Here is a 15,452-nt window from a genome sequence, read left to right on the forward strand (position 1 = left end):
CTCCTGAGGTTTGTAAACATAGGAATAAGCTGGTCATAAGGAGTATCAAGACAATTGATTTGGGGCTCAGCTTATGTTGGATTGCAGGGGCAATAGCAGTTCAGAGAGTGGCTGGGAACCAGAATCATTGGTATAGTCCTTGAGATGCATTGAGAGGAAGAACTGCCATCGTGGCCATGGGAATGGCCATGGGATGATCAACAGGAGAAGTGCCAGGGTGCAACATGGAATGAGTGTTTGACAATGAATTGAACATGAGGGAAAAGAGATGGAGGGGAGTCAAATGCTTTTACGCTGAAAGAAAAAAGAGTAGGTTTGAAAAGATAAGGAGGCCTGTTTGGGCCTCCTTGAATTCAAACTGCTGGCAGACGTCAATGAATAAATATCCCAAGAACAATTACCAATGCATATCAGAAATTAAGATAAAAATGAAGCCAGAGCTATAATTTTACTTATTTGGGAATAATCTTAATAGATATAATAGTTGAAGTATCTTTGTTTTGAGAGTTCACCAGTGGGCGTGAGAAGTGTTCTACCAAGAAAAGAGAAGGGCCAGGACTAGATCTGTGGAGAATATCAACACTTAAAATGTAGAACAAGGAAACCACTCCCTCCAGCCCCCACCCAGCCAAAAACCTAGAAACTAAAAATAACCACCCAACACTCAGGAGAAGTCAGAGGCAGCAGAGGCAGAGGAGGGAGCCAGCAACCAGCAACCAGCAGCAGAGAGGCTACAGCAGGCTAGCAGAAGTAATTTTGCTTGCAAGCTGGACATCTTGCCTTCAAAAGGAAGAAAGATCACTTAACTGTGGATAGACATGTGTGTTTCCAGAGCAGAGTTACTTCAACTCTCTGAAAGAGTTCCCTGACAGGATCTGCTCCCACAGTTCACAGCCACATGGTCCAAATTTCTTGGCAGAATGTGTCATCAGTGGCCTGTGGTCCACTGCCCTGGCAGAGCCCTCTCCCACAAACACAATGGGAGCTCTTTCCAGGAGTCTAGAAGCCCAAAGATACATCAGTGGTTTTGACATCCCATTTTCCCCAGTAAGAAAAACCAGCAGAGCTGCAGGTCCGTATAACATTGCTTTTTTTTCCATCTGACCATCTGCTGTACACCAGAGGTTTTTAACCCGAGGTCACTGAATATTCTGGCCAGTGGATATAATTTTCTGCTATCCACGTGCATGTATTTTCCTGCAGGGACGATTTATTCTTCTCCTCATTCTTAAAAAGATATATTTTCTTAAAGAGCCACCGTAGGCCAGGCACGGTGGCTCACGCCTGTAATCCCAGCACTTTGGGAGGCCGAGGCGGTTAGATCACTTGAGGTCAGGAGTTCGAGACCAGTCTGGCAAACATGGTGAAACCCCGTCTCTACTAAAAATACAAAAATTAGCCAGGACCATGCCTGTAATCCCAGCTACTCGGGATCGCTTAAACCCAGGAGGCGGAAGTTGCAGCGAGCCAAGGTTGTACCATTGTACTCCAGCCCGGGTGACAAGAGTGAAACTCCATCTCAAAAAAAAAAAAAAAAAAAAGACTTGGAGAAAATAAAATCTGATGTACCTGTAAAGGACACTTGGAGCTTGCACAGGTAGAAGTTTTCTGAGTAAATCAGTGAATGAGTGGTCAGTGAATGTGATGCCTAGAACATTACTGTATGTTAACCATAGAATTTATAAACACTGTATACTTTGGCTATACTAAATGTATTAAAAATGCCTTTCTTTCTTCAATAATAAATTAACCTTCACTTACTGTAACTTTTATACTTTATAAAGTTTTAGATGTTTAAAAAACTTTCTGACTGTTTTGTAATGCCACTGCGTCCAGCTCCGGTAGTGTACAGCAACGTCCTAGGCATCACATTCACTTACCTCTGACTCACTCACTTACCCAAAGAACTTCTACCCATGCAAGCTGCGTTCAGTAAGTGTGTAAGTGTGTAACGACACTTAGCTTAAAACACAGACACATTGTACAGCTGTACAAAAGCATTTTCTTTCTTTGTATCCTTATTCTATAAGCTTTTTCTCTAATTTTCTACTTTTTATTTTTATATTTTTTCTTTTAAACATTTTTGTTAAAAGCTAAGACACAAATACACATATTCGCCGAGGCCTGCACGTGATCAGGATAATCAACATCACTGTCTTCCACCTCTACATCTTATCCCACTAGATGGTCTTCAGGGGCAATAACACCCATGGAGCTGTCATCTCCTGTGATAACAGTGCCTTCTTCTGGAATACCTCCTGAAGGATCTGCCTGAGGCTGTTTCACAGTTATGTTTTTTTTTTTTTTTTTAATGATAAGAAGTATGGTATAGTAAATGCATAAACCAGAAAAATACTCATTTATTATCATTATCAAGTACTGTGTATTGTATGTAATTGTATTATACTTTTATACAACTTGCAGTACAATAGGTTTGTTTAAACCTACCGCATGCATCACCACGACTAAAGCTTCTGCCTTTTCCTGGAGTTCTCTGGAGTACAAAAGGAAGTAAGAATGCCAAAGTGGTGGCAGCCCCCCAAAGGTGGCTGAAATCAGTAGACTAGCAAGGCTGCTGTGCTCTTGGCACCTGGCTTTATCCCAGTGCTGCATGAGTGACAGAGCCTGCCCTGCAGCAGTGCACTCCGTCTCCCATTAGCCGTCATCCCATTAGCAACGGAGGTGATGAGAGTTCATATTTACAAAGAGGGTGAGACTTACCTTCCTAAACAAGCAATAACTATTTAAACTTGCATACAAATGCAGGAGGGTGAAGGGGTGAGGGCAGAGGACTTTGGAACTTTTTCAGATGAAAAAACTGATGCTTCTAACATTAAAATGTGAAGGACTTACAAAGTCACCAGGCAGTTCTCTGAAATTGGAGTTACAAATAAATGCTTCAGGACTGGTTAGGATCTTCTGATTCATAAGCCTGTTGGAATCACTCTGCTCTTCAGTTAAATGTGTATGTACTCTGTTAATTGAGTAATGGAGACTATTAATGCTCGACCATAATTAAAATACAGTTTTCCAAATGCTTTTGCTCAATATCACTTTGCATGTTGTTTCAGTGATTTTATTAAATGATTAAGAACAAGTAAGTTACTTAATTGTGTGAATAAACAGTTTAGCTTTCCAAACTCCTGCAGTGACAAAATGGGAGAATACAAAGGAAAGAGGAAATCGTGTCGCCAGTGTGCGCAAGTCAGGCTGTTTGTGGGAAGACAGGGCTTCTGGAACACTGGCATGCCAAGAAGCAGAGATATTATTCAGAGATAGCTGGGCTCTGATGGTGCTTTTTTTCTCCAAGAGAAAATGTGGCGTTGATGCCCTTCAATTTGGTTCAAGAACCTGATGAGCCTGACCATTAGAAATATTAATTTAAATAAAAATAACAGTTTGTTTAGTGTAAGCTGAAATGGTAACATAAGTCTGAATATAAATGGAGCGTGTCGTAACAAGAATTCAGTTTCATTCTCAACTTTGGTAGGGGGCTCCTCCTCCCTGCCCAAAGATTGTCACGGAGAGCAGCAGCCTCATAGGAACCAATATGTGAGAAACAATCATACAAGGATGTGCTGAGTCTGCTCCTTCTCTGGGTTACCGCTTCCTGTGGGCTCTGCAACCTGGAATGAATAAACTGGGATTTGAGGCAGGTATATGTCCGATCTCTGCTCACCAGTTGGTAACCCAGCGGCAAGGTGCATTTATTTTATAAATGGGTGAAGTGACATTTTCAAATGCCTAGCTATGCTAGTTCATCTTAAGCCCTGTAAATATCTTTTGGTTTTCATTGTACTTGTCCTAGACCTATGTAGTTTAGTGGAATCTAGTGTAAGTCCATTCAAAGTCATGATCAAACCGTATTTGGTAAGGCTATGAAAAACTGGTAAATTAGTTTCACCAAACATGACTTGTAATTAATTGTTGTATAAGTAACTATACATACTCTTAACCCCATGAGGGTGGGGACCATGGTGCCTCGTTCCTGGGAGAATCCTCAAAACTTAGCTGTCTTATTTGTTCATTTGACTATTAATTGACTTTTTAAAAGTAGAACCTCCCAACATATCCTTCCATGAGACTTCTGTTATAGAGATAACTAATAATTAATATGTAAATTATTGTTTTTTAGACTTGAAACTATTACAAGATGGCTCTCCTTGGACTCTTCTCTTTGCTGGTTCTGCAAAGTATGACTGTAGGGGCCACTTTCCCTGAGGAAGCCATTGCTGACTTGTCAGTGAATATGTATAATCGTCTTAGAGCCACTGGTGAAGATGAAAATATTATCTTCTCTCCATTGAGTATTGCTCTTGCAATGGGAATGATGGAACTTGGGGCCCAAGGGTCTACCCAGAAAGAAATCCGCCACTCAATGGGATATGACAGCCTGAAAAATGGTAAGAATGATCAGGTTTGATTTCTCAAGACATTTGAATTTGACTTTAACTCAGTTATGTTGTCTTCTTATTCCAGATGCAGCAATATTTACACAGGGTAAAAAATAATCTCATTGAAATGGTACGCCTAGAAGGATTAGGAAACCCAAGAAATGTGTTAATTCCTGGTTCCATTTCTGGCTGAATGAATCTCAGGAAATTACATCTTTTAAAAATTATTATGATTTACATAAACTCATTGTGATTTTAAAAAGCAAGCATTATTCTGGAGTTTTCAGTCTAGAAGGAGAGGCACCTATTTGTCACACAAATAAATGAAAAATTACAAATATGATGAGTACTACAAAGAAAGACAGCATAGTTTGCTAAAAATATCAGAAATTTTTGCTTAAAATCAGCAGTATCCTTTTGTTTAAATAGCATCCAAGTTTTTTTTGAAGTGTTATCTTATTATAAAAATTCTATGTATTGGGGGAAATTTCTAGCCTAATGGTATTTTGTAATTACTTTGACATGATGTTTGATTTCTGTTTTAATGCTCTGATATACATGTGAATTAGCACATTAAAAAGTTAAAAATTAAAACAATTTATAATGGCTTTTCTAGTTTTAAAATTAAAAGGTTTACTGAGTAAAATGTAAAGGATGATCTTGAATTATAAACTAGATATTTGTTTCTAATAGTATAAAGGAAGTCTAATTTAATCAAAGTAACCTAGTAATTTGAAAGAAAACAATCTCTGTAGATTGTAGCAAAATAATAATGAAATAAAAAATAATATCAGTAGATGATATTAACTTGCAACAAGTTAATTTGAACATCTAGAAATAGTACAAGTATTGGACCATATTAATGTGGGGGAAAGCCTGGCACTTTTCCCCTGGGTGCCTGTTCGGTTAATCGCCCTTGCTGTGCTTTAATGCTCCTCCACTCTCCTTGACCTTTCACCATGTTTGTTCTGCAAATAAACTTATCCTTTCTCATCTTTCAGGTGAAGAATTTTCTTTCTTGAAGGAGTTTTCTAACGTGGTAACTGCTAAAGAGAGCCAGTATGTGATGAAAATTGCCAATTCCTTGTTTGTGCAAAATGGATTTCATATCAATGAGGAGTTTTTGCAAATGATGAAAAAATATTTTAATGCGGAAGTAAATCATGTGGACTTCAGTCAAAATGTAGCTGTGGCCAACTACATCAATAAGTGGGTGGAGAATAACACAAACAGTATGTCACTTGTATCCTTTCTTCCTCTAGTAGCTTCGTTTTAACTGTCTTTAACTTCTGAAAGTATTTCCCGCTTGCTCATTTTGCATTTTGAATGTTTGGGGCATTTAGTTGGGTATCTAATAATAATTTTGTATAGATTACGGTCTATTTGAGAAACATTGTTATGAATGAACGTTTGAGAACGAAGTTAAATCTTTTGGCATATATAGAATTTGGCAGTGATAATCTGAAATCTGTACTCTGATTAATGGGTTTCCTCTGTAATCTTAACCACTTTATGGAATTTTGCTTGTCCTATTTAATAAATTAGTTACTAGATAGAATGGCAGTTGGCTCTCATAACAATATGATTAAAATAGAGTAAGAAAGAGTTAAAAATCAGAGTTTATAGATGTTTGTTGGCTTTTGAACCAAAGAACTTCATTAGTAATTTAAAACATTTGTGTATGATTCATTTTCAAAAGGGCAACTTATTTTAAGCCCCCCAAAATGGAGAGTAATTAGAATAAGATGCATTCATTCTAAATTTTATTGCTATTTTATATTTTTAAAATGTATTTAGGGTTTCCAAATGTTTCACAGTTTAGCATTTTATTTTCCAGTTTTACTAGCAAAATAATTGAAATCACAGTCCAAAAATTGAGACTAAATTAAAAGTAAATGTTTATAGCTGTTCATTAAATGAAACCATGTTTTCAAAGCTACTCAAATCATGTTAATCTTGAACTTTACATTGGAACAACAACAAAAATAACCCTGAGCAGATACTCAATATCTCTTAATCTCCAAGATGCAGGCACCTTTTACCTTATGAAGTGCCATGATTAATACAATGAGAGAATACAGAGCAAATTTTTGTCTTATGTTTTTTATCTATGAGATTAAAAAAGATTACAATAAAAGAAACTTTAATTTAGTCTTTTAATATTCAAAGAATAAATCAAGGGTGATAATCCATATGAAGTAGATTCAACTATTAAAACCAATTTGTTTTCAAACTCCTTTAGACACTTTTAGCAAACAGCAAAGACCCAATATCTTTTAAAATAGATTTGAAAAGGAGTAGTTCAGATGATAAACACTAATGCATCATGATTTAAACTGACTTTCACTCATCTGTTTTCTCCTACCCAAAAGCAATTGGTATATTGGCAGAATGATGTCCAGTATACACAGGGAAGAATTTGAAATTGATAACATTTAATCATGTACATTGTTCAAGAATAAACTTAGGGCTGGGCGTGGTGGCTCATGCCTGTAATCCCAGCACTCTGAGAGGCCAAGTGGAGTGGATCACTTGAGGCTGGGAGTTCGTGGCCAGCCTGGCTGACATGGTGAGACCCCATCTCTTCCAAAAATACAGAAATTAGCCAGGTGTGGTGGCTACTCTGTAATCTCTGTAATCCCAGCTATTCAGGAGACTGAGGCATGAGAATCACTTGAACCCAGGAGACAGAGTTTGCAGTGAGCAGAGATCATACCACTGCACTCCAACCTAGGTGACACAGCGAGACTGTTTGTAAAAAAAAAAAAAAAAAAAAAAAAAAAAAAACAGAATAAACTTTGAGGCATTTATTGAGTGGTTACTCTGTGTTAAGTTTTACATGCATCGTTGCAACTAGAAAGTGATGAAGTCTAAGCTTATATTGTATATTGTTCTGTAGTTTGTGTATCAAGATGCTGCTAGTATTATTTCAGGTGATATGGGTGTTTTGAATCCCATTAATTGCACATATGTGTGTGTGTGTGTGTGTGTGTGTGTATAGTTTGTGAGTATATAACTCTTTTCCCTTTGAAAGTAAGATACTTTTTATTTTCATTATAAAGTTGGTATACAGTTTCTCTGGACCACTCTATCAGATGGTGGTTTGAAAATCTTCTGGTGCCCCTTTGTCTTCCAGTTTAATGTGAATTTTTATCTATTCATTTTTTCCTAAATAGATCTGGTGAAAGATTTGGTATCCCCAAGGGATTTTGATGCTGCCACTTACCTGGCCCTCATTAATGCTGTCTATTTCAAGGGGAACTGGAAGTCACAGTTTAGGCCTGAAAATACTAGAACCTTTTCTTTCACTAAAGATGATGAAAGTGAAGTCCAAATTCCGATGATGTATCAACAAGGAGAATTTTATTATGGTAAGACATTTTTTACTTTTATTTCTGTCTTCTTGCAGTATATCAACACATTTCTAAGAAAAACATGAAGTATTCATTACGCAAACTCTTTGTCAATCTAATTTGGGCTACAATTCAATTTTTCTGGCTCCATTTTTAAAACCCTCTAATTTGCTTCTGAGTAAATATTATATTCATTATGGTTTCCAATGTATTTTCAAATTTATAAGTCAACCATGCCTGCAGAGTAGCTTTATTCATCTGAAAATACCTGACATTGTGTGAGAATGTTCTGATTTACTCCAAAAACTCATCTGGTTTAGGATGGGTTTTAGTGGACCATATGTTCCATGAAGCACTTGATTTGGACTCTGCACCACTTTTAAATTACAAACATTGTTCTCATACAGGGACTTTAAAAAAAAATTGATTTTAAACATGTGTGTATATGGCTAAACATAATTGTTTGTTTATACTTTATTGAGAGCCTATAATTTTTAATATAATTCAATATCTTTGGCATTATTTTCAAAGATGTTTTATTGGACTCTTCAGAAGTTTAGGGTATTAGTCCCTCTTGTCTACTATATTGACTTGTAATAATTTGTTAAGTCATAATCAGAAAGTTAATTTTTAACCAAGTATATGTTAGAACTAGTAGTTTTATTCTATTTAAAAGCACAGTACAGGCCAACTGCTGTGACTCATGCCTGTAATCCCAGTACTTTGAGAGACAGAGGCAGGAGGATTCCTTGAAGCTGGGAGTTCGGTCTAGTTTGGGCAATACAGTAAGACCCTGTCTCTACAAATACATATACATATATATATATATGTATATGTATATATATATATTTTTTAATTAGCTAGGCATAATGGTACACACCTATAGCCCTAGCTACTCGCGAGGCTGACGAACGAAGATCGCTTGAGCCCAGGAGTTCGAGGCTGCGGTGAACTATGATCACACCACTGCACTCCAGCCTAGGTGGCAGAGCAAGACCCTGTCTCTAAAATTATATACATATAGGTTTTATATGTAGATAAAACGTTTTGGCCATATACGTGTGTGTGTGTAATTTAGCTAAGTTCATAGAGCACGAAGCCAACTACCTCATTTACCTAATTACCTAATTTGGAGATACCAATTTTCACAAATATAATAGCTAAATATTATACAATGCTTAGATTTCATTTTGACTCTGCAAACTTTGCTTTAAAACTTGTAGTTTTCGTGATAATAAAGTGCCAGGTATTAAATGGTCAAATTTTCCCTTCTTAAAAATCAGGTGAATATTGATCAATGTGCTTTACATTCAACTTGGAGCCAGGGCTTTATTTTCCTAACCAGGACTTTTCGTTGTTTCTAATGTCACACTTTAGATATATTGAATTATCTCATTTAAAAATAAAAAGCAAGTCTTGAATATGTGTTATTACAAATGTGAAATAATTCTGTGGATTCTGTGGAAATAAAATAATTTATACAGGACTGTGAATCTATTTGAATTTTAGGGCCTATTTTCATATAAACCTGCTTTTTATCAGGTGCATGAATTTCTTTATATCCTATATACTATTTGGGAAGAAACATATATAACAAATTTAAACCTTTTTATTTTTTTTAGATTATATTTCAGTAGTTTTGGGAAACAGGTGGTTTTTAGTTACATGGAAACATTTTTTAGTGGTGATTTGTGAGATTCTGTTGCACCCGTACCTGAGCAGTGTACACTGTCTTTCATCCCTCACCGCCAGCTTTTTTAAAAACTTTGATATGTATCTTGTATGGCCTTTCTTTTCTTTTTAGGGGAGTTTAGTGATGGCTCCAATGAAGCTGGTGGTATCTACCAAGTCCTAGAAATACCATATGAAGGAGATGAAATAAGCATGATGCTGGTACTGTCCAGACAGGAAGTTCCTCTTGCTACTCTGGAGCCATTAGTCAAAGCACAGCTGGTTGAAGAATGGGCAAACTCTGTGAAGAAGCAAAAAGTAGAAGTATACTTGCCCAGGTGAGAGGTTCCTGTGTCACCCTTCCCACAACATGGACAATGGGCTATCAATGAAAATCTGACCTAGAAAAACTCTGGGAACTGCTTTCAAATCATAATTCTCGTGCTACTCTCTTCTTCTTCTTGTTCTTCTCCTTCTCTTCCTTCTCCTTCTCTTTCTCCTTCTCCTTCTTCTTTGATTTTCTTCTTTTCAGTATTCTTTCACAGTCATTTCTTTCATACTCGTGTGGTCCTTCCCATAGACACATGCTCACTTATTGGTTCATTCAGTGCTATTCATCAAGACCTACTTTCAGATATAATTCAATGTTCTTGGCTTGGTTTTAGCAAATTCATGTATCTATTTTCTCTGAATATCATTTGCATTTACAGTCTTCTGTATTTTATTAATACTTAAGGTTGATTATAACTGGAGAGGAAACAATCTCTGACTCTAGAACTGCAAGCAAGTCACTGTGCTAAGTGCTGAGATGCAACCATGAATTAGCAGGAAGATGCAACTCTGCTCAATATTCTCCCTGTGGCTACAAGAATAAGATGCACACAATGCCTTTAATGTCCTGAATGCCTTCCCCTTCTCAACCCCATTTCTGGCCACTTGCCACATCAAGCATGTTGTAGCATGTTCTGTCCTTGTACTTGTGATTATACCACATATATCATGCTATTTTCATGTCTCTGAGTCTCCATTTATGTTCTTGCATTGGCCTAAAATGTCCTCCTCATATTTCTTTCCCAAGATAGTGTTGCGTAGCCGTCAGGGTACACTTCTAGAGCCATTTCTTCCCTGAAGTGTCCCATGAACTACCTGGATCAAGTGACCCTCACTTTTGCTTCACTTATACACCTTTCTGTTATTACTTGTTACCGTCCCATAATAACATTATATTTTTGTAGGGATAGTTTTCTTTCTGTAAGTTCTTCTAGGGTAGAGCCAATTTTCTTTCCTATAAAAAGAACACAATAAGTGTTTGCAAAATGAAATTGAACTGAAAATGTTTATTCTATCCCTGAATACCTTAAAACCTAGTAGGAGAGCTAGGCCAGTAATCACATAGAACATGTTTATTAATGTACTATGTAAATTTTAGTCTAGAAAACAAGACATATCAATAAAAACAGATTAAATATATATGTATGTGTGTATGTGAAAGTACAGTTAAGATTCATTCCATATTAAGAAAATTGTTCAAGTATGATTAATTACTATGAGCATTCAGATAAATAAGATATTAGTATTAAAGATGAATTATTAATAACTGATTAACTCATTCATATTTATTCTAATGTTAGGAATTATCATTTAAGAATTACATTTTATGTAAATATCAATGTTTCTAAAAACTTAGCTGATAGTTTGTTATGTAGGTGAAGGAGATCTATTTGGAACTATAGAGTTTTTGCCTGGAAAATTATGTTTTATAGTGTATTCATAGTAAGTAATATTATGTTATGTCATAATTTATGATAGACCATTTCATGTTATATATTCATAATATATAACTATAAATAATATGTAGCCATATATTTTCTATTTTTTACATTTTATTTTATTTTATTTTAAGTTCTGGCATATATGTGCAGAATGTACAGGTTTGTTACATAGGTAAACGTGTGCCATGGTGGTTTGCTGCAGCTATCAACTCATCAGCTAGGTATTAAGCCCAGCATGCATTAGCTATTTATCCTGATGTTCTCCCTCCCCCCAACACCCTGACAGGCCCCAGTGTGTGTTGTTACCCTCCCTGTGTCCATGTGTTCTCATTGTTCAGCTCCCACTTATAAGTGAGAACATGCACTGTTTGGTTTTCTGTTCCTGTGTCAGTTTGCAGAAGATAATAGCTCCCAGCTCCATCCATGTCCCTGCAAAGGGCATGATCTCATTCCTTTTTATGGCTGCATAGTATTCCATGGTGTATATGTACAACATTTTTTTTTTAATCTGGTCTGTTCTTCATGGGCATTTGGGTTGATTCCACGTCTTTGCTATTGTGAATAGTGCTGCAAGGAACCTATGTGTGCATGTATCTTTATAATAGAATGATTTATATTTCTTTGGGTATATACCCAGTAATGGGATTACTGGGTCAAATGGTATTTCTGCCTCTAGATCTTTGAGGAGTCACCACACTGTCTTCCACAATGGTTGAACTAATTTACATTTCCACCAACAGTATAAAAATGTTCGTTTTTCTCCACAGCCTTGCCAGCATCTGTTGTTTCTTGACTTTTTAATAATCGCCATTCTGACTGGCATGAGATGGTATCTCACTGTGGTTTTGATTTGAATTTCTCTAATGATCAGTGATGTTGAGCTGTTTTTCATGTTTGTTGGCTGCATAAATGTCTTCTTTTGAGACGTGTCTATTCGTGCCATTTGCCTACTTTTTAATGCGATTGTTTACTCCTTGTAGATTTGTTTAAGTTCCTTGTAGATTCTGGATATTAGACCTTTGTCAGATGGATAGATTGGAAAAATTTCCTCCCTTTCTGTAGGTTTTCTGTTCACTCTGATGATAGTTTCTTTTGCTGTGCAGAAGCTCTTTAATTTAATTAAATCCCATTTGTTAAGTTTTGCTTTTGTTGCAATTGCTTTTGATGTTTTTGTCATGAAATCTTTGCCTGTGTCTATGTCCTGAATGGTATTGCCTCGGTTTTCTTCTAGGGTTTTTATAGTTTTCGGTTTTACATTTAAGTCTTTAATCCATCTTGAGTTAACTTTTGTATAAGGTGTAATGAAGGGGTCCAGTTTCAATTTTCTGCATATGGCTATATATGGCCACATATTTTCTTGTCTACATACAAAAGTCAAGGTAATCATAACCCAAATCTTTTTGGCTAAGATATTTAGCATGCATAACTTTCCATGACAATACATATATGTAGAGATATTCCATTATAAGTCTATTCTTAAGGAGAGGTAATTGATGAATACCTAGCAAGAGTTTTTTTAATGTATGATAATTGACATTTATATACTAAATATGTAAACAATATACCTTAATTCCAAAGAACAATTTACTTTTGAACATTAATAATTAAATTTAAATTACTATGTAAATCAGGTCTAAACTTATAAAACATTTAGTCCATGTTAACCCTCATCTAGTGACCTTTCACAATTAATTTTGTATTTTTTCTTGCATTTTATGAAGAATTCCTTTTGATAAAATGAGAAATTCAGTACAGTGTTAATGCTTCTCTTATTAAATCCATAAATTAAGTGCAATGCTTCCAAATGCTCCAATTCTGTGAGGATGCAAAGTTATTTAGGAGTATTTTAACAGAATTCTAAATGAATGCTTACTGATATTATACATTCTAATTCAATCATATTCACTAGAAAATGTGGCCTCCAGGTTCTGTCCACTGAGAAATTGAATGTGGCAGCAGAAGAAAATTAAATTTTCATTTTCTAAGAGATACTCTTCAATTATGAAATAGTTTGGCTATCTTGCTCATATTAATGCCTGTACTAAATTAGGCACAGGTAATTATCATGTATCAATTTTTCCAGGAGTTCCATAAATTATCCCTGTACATGGCTACTGCATAGATAGGGAGGCTAAATAGCAAAATAAATAACTCTAGATTCCCCTTTTAACAGAATGGCTGTTTTCAAATACTTACATATATCATAATAATCAATGTGAAACTCTCCACCTTCTCCATTTTTACAGCATTAGGATCCACTAAATGTTTGATAATAGTAATGATTTATGTGACCCATTTTTAGCAAAGGTAAAAATGTTTTTAGTAGCTATACTCTATGTTTACTCGTGTCAGTTTTAATGGTTTGCGTAGTTTTATCCATAAAGAGATATTACTCTGAAAATGCAACTTGTATTTCTGTAATTTGACCACATTCTTGTCCTGTTTGACAGGTACTTTTACTTTCTGTTTTGCTAGAATTTATACAAACAGCTTTAAAACACTGCCCTTGAAAACCAAATACTGTATTTTCTCACTTACAAGTGGGAGCTAAACATTGGGTACTCATGGACATAAAGATGGCAATGACAGACACTGAGGATGACTAGAGGAGGGAGGAAGGAAAGTGGGCAAGGGTCGAAAACTGTTGGATGCTATGCTCACTATCTGGGTGACAGGATCATTTGTATCCTAAACCTCAGCAATATGCAATATACCCATGTAACAAACCTACACATGTATCCCTTGAATCTAAAATAAAAGGGCTTTTTTAGCTTTTTATTTTTTTCATATTAAAATGCCTTTATATATATTTTTGAACTTTCTCTTTTTTTATTATACTTCAAGTTCTGGGATACTTGTGCAGAACATGCAGGTTTGTTACATAGGTATACACGTGCCATGGTGGTTTGCTGCACCCATCAACCCATCATCTACATTAGGTATTTCTCCTGATGCTATCCCTCCCCAAGCCCCCCACCCCCCAACAGACCCCGGTGTGTGATGTTTCCTTCCCTGTGTCCATGAGTTCTTATTGTTCAACTCCCACTTATGAGTGACAACATGCAGTGTTTGGTTTTCTGTTCCTGTGTTAGTTTGCTGAAGATAATGGTTTCCAGCTTCATCTATGTCCCTGCAAAGGACATGAACTCATCCTTTTTTATGGCTGCATAGTATTCCATGGTGTATATGTGCCACATTTTCTTTATCCAGTCTATCACTGATCACTGATAGACATTTGGGTTTTTTCTAAGTCTTTGCTATTGTGAATAGAGCTGCAATAAACATATGTGTGCTTGTGTCTTTATAGTAGAATGATTTATATTCCTTTGGGTATATACCCAGTAATGGGATTGTTGGGTCAAATGGTATTTCTGGTTCTAGATCCTTGAGGAATTGCCACACTGTCTTCTACGATAGTTGAACTAATTCACACTCCCACCAACAGTGTAAAAGCATTCCTATTTCTCCACATCCTCTCCAGCATCTGTTGTTTCCTGACTTTTTAATGATCTCCATTCTAACTGGCATGAGATGGTGGTATCTCACTGTGCTTTTGATTTGCATTTCTCTAATGACCACTGATGATGAGCTTTTTTTTTCATATGTTTGTCAGCCGCATAAATGTCTTCTTTTGAGAAGTGTCTGTTCATATCCTTTGCCCACTTTTTGATGGGGTTGTTTTTTTCTTGTAAATTTGTTTAAGTTTCCTGTAGATTATTATTAAAATAATGCAAATATATAAAATGCTATCTTTAAGATGTAAAGGAAGGGTATTTGCAGGGGAGGGTCATGTAGAGGAAGAAATTGCTTTTGTATTTTAGCAATTTTTCCACCTTAACAGTAAGTTCTACAGAAGTTAGATGCTGAATTGAAATTGTATTTTTATCCAAAATGTAAGAATCTATTCAAGAAAAGGTAAAATTGGTATACCCATTACCAAATCCAATTAAATACAAGATTTATATAAATAGTTGCACATCTCTAAGATTTAAATAAGATTGCCCGATGCTTCCATTTATCCATGGTAGCAAAAATAGTTTGTTTTATATATCAAATATTTATGTAAAACACCCAAAAAGCACTTAAGTATAAAACCTGCTACAGAGTAAGCATTATGTAATTATTACCTATAATTAATATTATTGTTATTTGTTTAGTGTACATGTTAAGTCCTGGTATTTACACTGTGTTAATCTTATAGGCAGCTTTGTAGCTTTATATATGCCTCTCTCTAAATTGAATTTTTTAAACTTGATTCTTTT

General features: G+C 35.7%; 1 protein-coding gene across 3 annotated transcripts in view; it reads left to right on the forward strand.

The window, feature by feature from the left end:
* The window catches only part of SERPINI1 (serpin family I member 1), an 86,455-nt gene that overhangs the window by 47,232 nt on the left and 23,771 nt on the right, over nucleotides 1–15,452 (forward strand). For all 3 annotated transcript variants that reach the window (XM_045386665.3, XM_005546307.5, XM_015445495.4), the window contains exons 2-5: nucleotides 4,136–4,403; nucleotides 5,396–5,626; nucleotides 7,571–7,765; nucleotides 9,552–9,756. In XM_045386665.3, the coding sequence (XP_045242600.1) occupies nucleotides 4,154–4,403; nucleotides 5,396–5,626; nucleotides 7,571–7,765; nucleotides 9,552–9,756 (881 nt within the window). In that variant the 5' untranslated portion in view covers nucleotides 4,136–4,153. The remainder of the gene's footprint in view (nucleotides 1–4,135; nucleotides 4,404–5,395; nucleotides 5,627–7,570; nucleotides 7,766–9,551; nucleotides 9,757–15,452) is intronic.

This window comes from Macaca fascicularis, chromosome 2 (assembly GCF_037993035.2).
Source record: "Macaca fascicularis isolate 582-1 chromosome 2, T2T-MFA8v1.1".
Lineage (NCBI taxonomy): Eukaryota > Metazoa > Chordata > Mammalia > Primates > Cercopithecidae > Macaca > Macaca fascicularis.